General features: G+C 51.6%; 1 protein-coding gene across 2 annotated transcripts in view; it reads right to left on the reverse strand.

The window, feature by feature from the left end:
• Shc3 (SHC adaptor protein 3) overlaps positions 1–8,340 on the reverse strand; it is a 132,420-nt gene extending 124,080 nt beyond the window's left edge. The window contains exons 1-2 of one of the 2 annotated variants that reach the window (XM_060372583.1): positions 6,824–8,340; positions 5,885–6,732 (exon numbers count right to left, since the gene is read on the reverse strand). In XM_060372583.1, coding sequence (XP_060228566.1) covers positions 5,885–6,358 — 474 coding nt within the window. In that variant the 5' untranslated portion in view covers positions 6,359–6,732; positions 6,824–8,340. Of the gene's footprint in view, positions 1–5,884 lie in introns of both variants that reach the window. The other variant, XM_021654306.2, reaches the window with a different exon arrangement.
• Between the last annotated feature and the right edge of the window lie 410 nt (positions 8,341–8,750).

Genomic DNA, 8,750 nt, shown 5'->3' on the forward strand with positions numbered 1-8,750 from the left:
GGTTAGATGTCAGAGCCAGAACCCTCCCAAGCGCGGTGTCAACATTTCTATCAGTCCAGCTTCCTGGCTACAGCTGCCAAGGCAGAACAGTGTGGTCCAGAGAGATGGACTGGCCATTCACACCCACAATGAGGCGCCCTGCCTCTCACCAGCCAGCCCCAGGTTCTGAGGCACTACAACCCAAGCTAAGGCCATCATTCAGGGCAGCCTATGAGGCGAGCCCACCTCTCTGCCACCACAGCTTTGTTTAAAGGGTATTTATCACCCAACCTTTCAAAACTAAGCATCTGTGGACAGGGAAATACCAGTGCAGAGGTCTGTCTCGTGCAGGACAAGGTCTCACTGGTAGCTTACCATGCAGGGTGACTTGGGTCTTGAGCGTGAGCACAAACGGAACATGTGAGGTAACTGGGTACTTCTAGAAAGGAGACAGTTGCTACTTCTGAATGAGGACGCAACCTGCCCCAATCCGAAATAGCATTGGTTGTTCACCTGCGGGTTACAGAGGCGGAAAGGGGCATGTGTGTGAGTATGTGATATGTGGGGGCAGAGGTAAGTGTGTCCAGGATGTGGGAGGGTGTGTGTTTGTCTGTGTGTAGGGTGTGGGCTGTATGTGATACGTGTGTTATGTAACATGTGTATATCTATGCAGTGTGAGGACTGTATGTTTGTGGTATGTGCTCTGTTTATCTGTATATGTGTAATGTGTGACATGTGTGTATATCTATGCAGTGTGTGTACACATGTGTTATGTGTATTGTACAGTGTACAGCATGTATATCTCTATGCAATGGAAGGGATATATGTGTGCTGTGATCATCTGTGTGTAATATGTGACGTGTGTATACCTATCCAGCGTGTGTGTTGTAAGTATGTATATGATATGTAGTATATCTATGTTTGTATGTGGCGTGTGTATATCTATGTGTGATGTCTTATAAGGGTGTATATGTAACACAGTATGTGCAGTGTGTATGTGTGTATATCTCTGCAGTGTATGAGAAGATAGAGATATGGAACATGAAGTGGCATTTGTGCATCTGTGCATTGTGGATGTGGATGTACAGATGTGTACATATATGATATACTGTGTGTATGTGTCGTAATTGGTTATAACAATGTTTGTTTGTATGTGTGTGGAGTTGTACTTTGTATATGTGGTGTGTGTGTGTGTGTGTGTGTGTGTAGGGGTGAGGTAGACATGTATGTGATGTGTGGTTATGGCACACATATGTGCCTTTGCAGTGGGCTGTGAGGTATAGATGTGTAGCAATTGTATCCACTTAGCAAACCAACACTTCCGTCATATAAGAGAGGACGCGTTTTCCAGACCAAATTAAGAACTTAACCATCCATGTCTCGGGGATTTCTAAAGCTATTGTTCAAACGTTTTAGCAGGGTTTGCGTGCAAGCTACACTTTACACCAGTTGTTAAACAACTTCAAGAGAAAATGACAACTTCTAAAGTTCTTCTAGAGCCAAAACAAAATTCAAATAATTTTACTACCTAAGGCATCGTGAACGTACTTAAGAAGACTCGGCAATGACTATTTTGTGTGAACTTCACTCATAATTACAACAAAAAAAAGTAAAAAAGATGTCTTTATAGATGAGTCAAATCTAAATATAAGAATAAATTTCAGAACAAATCTAGTTTATAAGAGCCATCCACAGAGATAAATAGAAGATTAATGAATAAAACAAATGACTCACAAACTCCAGATGTCACCAGATTCATAAATCAGAGAAACAAAATTATTTTAAAAGACTTTATTAAAAAAAAAAAAAAAAAAAAAGATTTTGTTCCAGAAGAAAACTGGTCCTAACATTCCAGAAAACAACTTCCTGTTTGGTGGGTAAGTCCTCCTCTGGGCCTGGGGTAGAATTCTAGCTGTGCGTTTGGGTGGCCCTGGTTTCGATGTCCAGTGCTGGGGAGAAATCGCCACAGTCATTTTCATCCCAGTGAAGGTGGGATGCCCACAATCTGATGTAGAGCTATCAGCGGGATCTGTGGACGGCCTCACCTGCCAGCTCCCCAGGGGGGACCCGGGGCAAGCGCAGCTCTGCACAGCGACCTCAAGCCTGTGCTCCTCGGTTTGGTGTCACGTTGGCTGTTGGCACCTGGGCCTGCCCTGAACGTGGTCACTTCTCAGCACCCTCCCAGCCTTTTAAAATCTGTGTTCCACAGAGCCTGTCTGGTGAGGGCCATGTTGGAGCCAAAGGCTGGCCTGGTGCAGACCACAGCCTTACAGCTCACACATGTGGTCTCAGCCTCCAGTTCCGAAACCAAAGTTTATACCTGCTCTTCGCAGGTATAAAGAGCAGAGGCTCTTCGCTGCCAGGCTCAGACTAGCTTTCCTTCCTACACTCTTGCTGACTGGAACCAGGAAAGAGAAGAATGAGCCTGAGAGAGACACAGGTGAGCAACCCCAGAACTGTCGCTAGCCGTCTCCAGCTGTCTCCAGCCGTCGACTGCTCCACCCAGACAGAAAGCAAGCGTAGACAGACCTGCAGCGACAGTCCTCATGGTTCACTGTCAGGGTTTCCACTCTGCATCCAGGGCATGATTTCTCGTTCTTTCTCTTTTCTGTTACCACGAGTAAGCGAGGGTCTGCAATACTCAGAAGAGTGAGGTAGTGTCGACACTGGGGCTTGGCTGACATTGGTCTCCCGCCCTTATTTAACAGCAGGCTCAGGATGGGGCTGAGCTGGCAGAGTGCTTACTGAAGATGCTGGGAGCCCCAAGTTTATTTCTCAGTGCTAGGGGATCTCCATGGACCAGGCAGGGCTGTGCACACCAGCAGTCTCCACACTGAGGCCAAGACGAGAGGAGCGAATATTGAAGGTCATCACTGACTATATAGTAAGTTCAAAGCCAGCCTGGGATACTAAGACCCTGGAGGGTGTGTGTGTGTGTGTGTGTGTGTGTGTGTTCAACTTTTTTAAGAAAAAAAAAAATGTTAAACTAACATCAGGCTCAAGGGTGGCTGAAAATATTGGTTAAATGTGCTGTGAGCTTGGAATCTTGCCAGGTTGAGGACTTTTTCAGTTTTCAGTTTTTCATTCTTCACTGGAAATGCTAGCAGCTGCTGAAGAAATGGTTTGATGTTTTACAGATGACCAAAACCCATCAGGCCTCACTCTCTACAGTGCCCCTCTAAAGTAAATGAACGTGCAGTGTCCAGGAGTTGTTACTTTCGAATGCAACGCCGGGTGACCACCTGCCAGCAGGAACTTCCTGTAGATGGTTTGTTACGACCCAGTGCAGGAATTTCCTAGAAATCTAGAAAACATCTGAGCTTTCTTTAACTTAAAAAAACAGAGTTATGTCGAAAGGAATTGAGCCCTTTCACAAACTCTAAACCTTCAGATTTTAGAACTGAGTTCCAGTTATAAGATGCAAGCTTGTCTGTTTGTTTTGGGTTGTTTGTTTTTTGTGGGTTTTTTTGTTTTGTTTTGTTTTTTTGTTTTTTGAGACAGGGTTTCTCTTTGTAGCCTTGGCTGTTCTAGACTAACTTTGTAGACAGGCTGGCCTTGAACTCACAGCAATCCACCTGCCTCTGCCTCCTGAGTGCTGGGGTTACAGACGTGCTCAAGTGCACCCGGCTTTGGTTGCAGGCTTGAAGGTTCCAGAACCCTTCATTCATCAGTAACACAAGCAGATAAACACTAAGTTAAGAGGCTTTTAGTTTTGTAGTTTTTCAATGAAACAAGTCAGTCTTGAACTCGTCATGACAGTATGGGAAGTCGGCTTACATGTGCCAATGGAGGGTCATGTGATCCGCTGAAGGGGGCCCACACACAAGGAATGCAACTGTCCTTTGCTGTTGCACTCCCTTTCTGTGTGACCCCAAACCTCTCCGAGGATGCAGGGAGGACCCTTGCTGGGTTTATGTTCACAGGGCACCATCATTCACAGCTGCTGACAAACGATGGGGCCAACAGAGGACAGTGCAGGTCGCTAGCGATTGGTGCCGTTTTTGCACCTCTATGTGCCAGTGCCCCTGGGGCACTGCTGCACCCTCTACCTGGGGGCACAGGTAGTCTCTGAGAACACCCAAACAGCTTCCTGGCCCTGGATGTTCGGCTGCTGACACTGGGATAACTCAAGACCGTCCCCACAGAAAGAGTCCAGGCTAAGCAGGCTAGCTAGCTTCCTGTTAATCTCTTGGCCCCATCTGACAAGGGCAAAGCCTTCATTAAAGTGGTTGTTTTACCCCTAAAATGCCATTTTAATTTGCCTGGCTGAATATTAAAATTCCAGAGTCAGTGACCCAAGCGACGTGGTCCTTTGAAAGCACGAGTTTGAGGACTGCCCCTCATTTTGAAAGCAATGCTCTGTGTTCTGCCTCACACACAGCAACAGCTTCACTCAGCTCTATTTGCCTACTTTAAATGCTCAAAAAAAGAAGCCTAAGGTGCAATTACGAGCCTAGCAGAGGTAATGACTATATTCCAGCCACGGTTTAACCCTGAGGTTGTTGGGGTTGGTTTTTGTTCGCTTGGTTGCTTGGTTCTGCTCTTTGGCCCGTGAACATGTAATTTAAACAAGCAATGTTCATCCTTTGCTAAGATAAACTCAGCCAAATGTGTGCGTTTTATGCTGATCTGTGTCCCAGTTGTGAAAATATAGTGATAGAATATGACAACCTGTGTTCAGTAGCTGAGAAGATGAATTAAAACGCCCACTAAGGGAGGGGAGCTGCAGTGGCCACATGCTTCACGTGTGTTTTATACAGTCAAAGATAGCAAGCATTCCTTTGGGAATCTGGTTCCAAACTACCAAGATGCTGCATTTACCCGAGGTTAGACTGGTCTGCAACTAGTGCTTATGGTGAATCTGTCCTACAGGTTTGTAACACAGGTGGCTGAGAAGAGCTTCTGTCTCAACAAAACAGCGATGCCTGGGGTAGCAGGACTGAAATGAGCCCCGGACTCTCCCAGCCCTCATCTGGGCAAAGCGTGGCTGGGGCTGCGGCAGCTGGTCTGGCTCGGGAAAACCAGCATTTGACAGAGGAACTGGGCTGTCCTGCGTATGTTCAACACCACGGCATGCTTGTGAGCTGCAGGGATTCTACCAATTACATGATTGTGTTTTGAATTATTATTGTTCTTTGTGTTCCAAGAAAAACTCCTTTCCAGCCTGTGAGTCCAAGAGCCACAACCTCATTCCCTCTTAGTCCATTAATAGGGAAACCTACTAACTATCACCCTGAAAACAGTCCCAAAGACTCCTTCCACCACCAGAACCCAAAACAGCTCAGGGCCAAGAAAATCTTTCTGGGTAAGACTCCAGAACCCATCTTACAGGAAGCAAGGCAGCGCTTGCCCTGCCCTCCAGATGCTGGCCTTTCTTGCTCTGGAGAGGAACAATCTCACTCCCCACCCGGCCAACCTCACCTCACCCCCTCCTCCCCACCTCCCACCCCCACCAGGGGAGGACACGGAAGTTGTGGCACTAGGGCGCATCCATATCCCTCATCCTGGGAGAGGGCTGGCTACCAGGTCTGACAAGTGTACCTCCGGTAGGCCAGACCATGATCTCGGGGATGGACGTCTAGAGAGAAAGGAACACTGGCAGGACATCTGATGAGGCCAGGTGGCCTAAGCCCGCCTCAACAACAGTCCCCTGGGGAAAGCAGGCCCCAGCGAGGTGACCAGACAGTCCGACCTTTTCCCCCACCTATCTGCTAAAGGCGCGTTTGGAGTTCACTCCTTGCCCTGTCAAGCAAGAGGACGGCTAAGGAGGGCGCATTTCCTCACATCCAACTGTCGTCTTGTTCCCCTCACCCTGGGGCTTCGGAGAAGGACACCTGTCCCCAGCCGCCCCCGAGCCCCAAGACCCCCCTCCCGCCCAACTGTGCGTCCGGTCCCGGTGACCCACCTTGACCACATAGGTGACTCCCGGCCCCAGCACCTGGTCGCTGGCGTGCGGCGCGCCCCGTGGGGGCCTGGGCAGCGGCTCGTCGCCGGCCCGGCTCTTCCTGGTGGCACTCATGCTGGCGGCCGGGGCCCGGGACCCGGGGGTCGCGGTGCCACCGTCCGGGGCCGCCAGGCTGGGCGCGCTGCAGCTACCCGTGAGCCGCGCTCCCGCCCGCTCCCGGGCGGCCGACGACAGGCCGCGCAGGCCGGAGCTGGAGAGTTTCAGGTGGGACACCTTGTGGAGCAGGTGGCCCAGGCTGCCGGGCCCATCGTCCGGCGCCTTGCGCAGCGCCTCGCCCGACACCAGGTAGGGGGTGGCCGCGGGCTCCGCCGAGACCTTGCCGCCGCCGCCGCTCACCGACAGGCTGTGGAGAAGGTCATCGACCGATGTCACCGAGTCATTCCTGAAGCGGTTGTACTTGGTGCGCGGAAGCATGCCCCTCCGTGGGCTCGCCGCATCCGCCCGGGCGCTGCTGGTGCCGGCCCCGGCGCGGACTGCCGCGCATAGCACACGGAACCGCGGGGCCCCCGGAGCGGGACGAGGAGCCGGGGTCCCGGGACAGCCTTTCCGAGGAGGGACGGCCGAGGCCGACGAGCGAGCCCTCGCACCGTTACAAGGCAGCGGGGCGGCCGCCGCGCGGCGCGGGCCTGGGAGACCGCGGGTCGGGCTGGACCGCTCGCCTGGCCAAAGTCATAGTTGCCGCGGGTGGAGCGAGCGCCCGGCCGCGCCGAGCTGCTCCCGGCGAAAGCGTGACTCACTTGGAAGAGACCCTTCTCAACAAAGGCTCGGTGAGCTCGGCAAATCACTTCCTGTAGCAAAAAGAGAGAGAGAGAGAAGAAAACGACATCCACCCGCTGACAGCAACCACAGCCAATCAGTTCTCAAATTTCCTTTTTCTACCTTCGCAGATATTTCCTTCCAGTCTTCGCCTTTTCACCTACCCCCTCCCCGTCCCGCGTCTGTGCCGAGGGTAAATCCAGTTCCTTCAAATGATCTCTTGAACTTTCCCGAAACCCATCATGTCACGCTGAGGTTTGTTCTTCCCTTGCTCGGCTCATGTGGGTGAGCCCCAGAAGTGTCTGGCTGCGTTAAAATGTGACGAAGGCTTTTTAAGAAGTCTTCAGGCGAATCCTGGTGAATCCTGATTTGGAAAGTAGCAAGAATTTTTAAGTAGGAAGGGAAAGAGAGGGGAACCTTCTTCAGCAGATGAATATTTAAAAAATAAAATAAAATAAAACTGTCAGTTTCCTGTGGTTTGCTTTTCTTGCTCAGATCAACAGAGCAGCCATGACGTGTGCCTGTGGCGGTGCAGTTCCTCGAATAATACACGAAAAAAAACCCAAATCTGCACCTGAACTTCTTCTCCGTGCAGCTCAAAGGGTCTTCCCCGGTAATTTACAAAAACCAGCAGCCTTTACCAGCCAGGGTTAAGTTGAAAAATCTACTTCCAAAAAAGAATGGTGCTTCTCTGACGAGCGGCAACAGGCTCCAGAAATCCATGCCAACAGCGGAAAAAAAGAGGGCTGCGTTTGGAGCTTCATTCCAACTGAATGTGTTTAAGCCCTGGAAGCATGCCTTGGTAGCACTATCAATCCATTTCAATGCCCCTTCGGTTGCAGCCCTGCAGTCAGGAAGGGGGGGAAATGCTCTAACTGCCCATCAAATCCACAGCAAGAGCGGCCTCATCCTTGGGAGCCGGGCTCAGGCTTGCAGGGACACACACAGGCCTTCCTCCTGGCGCCGAGGCGGAGAGGACGTCGACAGCCTCCCCGAAGGTCTGTCCGAGACTCTGGAACCCACTGACCCCTTCCTCGGCGGCCTCTGCCAGGTGGCACCGCAGGGGAAGACGCCAATCGCTGTCAAAGTTTTCCCCGGTAACTTCTGTGCAAGCGGATGCCTTTGGCTTCTAGCACACTAGCAGGTCACCCTGAGTCTTCTCGCGCCCGCCCGGGGGCTGATCTCGGGTGCCAGCGAGGTTCCCAGGCTTTCGGGGAGCCCCGGGAAATGGAGTTTAGGGAGAACCACCCATGGCGGGAGCGCGGGTGAGGCCGGCTCCAGGGGGCGAGGAGGCGCAGAGCAGCCGAGCCCTCCCCGGCTCAGCAAGCGCGTCCCCTCCGCTCTCCAGCCGCGCCGCAGCCCTAGCCCAGCAGCCACCCCGCACTCTCTCTTCTCCCTTCCCCTAGCTTGCATAGCAACAGCAGATGCGCAGCCCACAGGCGGTTTCGGTGGTGATTAGAGTCCCCCTCCAGTGTGAAGCGAGTCAGCCCCACCATTCCCAGGCCGTGGTCTTCATTAGAAGCAGACAAAAACCGACAGAATGTGAATGAGATGCCGTTTGTGTGAATGAAAGGGCCGGCGAGAGAGCCAGCGTTTCTGTGAATGGAGCCGGGCCTTGCAGCCACTGCCAGGCAATCCCCTGGGCCCAGGCGGCCTCAGCCAATGAGCGGCTGCGCCGATGACTCATTCAACAAAGGCTCGCTCAATAGTGGAAGATTCCATTTCAATCAAGGGCGGGATCTTTTATCCAACAGCAGTGTGGGAAAAAAAAAAAGAGAAAGAAAGGGAAAAAAAATAACATCACCCAGATTGATTACCAAAAAATGCTGGATGAAAGGGACTAGCCGGCGTAGAGAGACGGGGGAATGAGCTTTATAAAGACGTTAGAGACGCTCGGGTCAGGCCGGGTGCCGCAGGACCACTCTCTTAGAGGTGAGCTCTACCCAAACTTTCATTCACTGGTTCCTCTACATCATGAAGCAGCCATGAATGTACCAGCTTTTATTATGAATGCGCACAGAAGACACAGTCGAAGGCTGGCCTCTTCTCC

The sequence above is a fragment of the Meriones unguiculatus genome, chromosome 19 (assembly GCF_030254825.1).
Source record: "Meriones unguiculatus strain TT.TT164.6M chromosome 19, Bangor_MerUng_6.1, whole genome shotgun sequence".
Taxonomy (NCBI): Eukaryota; Metazoa; Chordata; class Mammalia; order Rodentia; family Muridae; genus Meriones; species Meriones unguiculatus.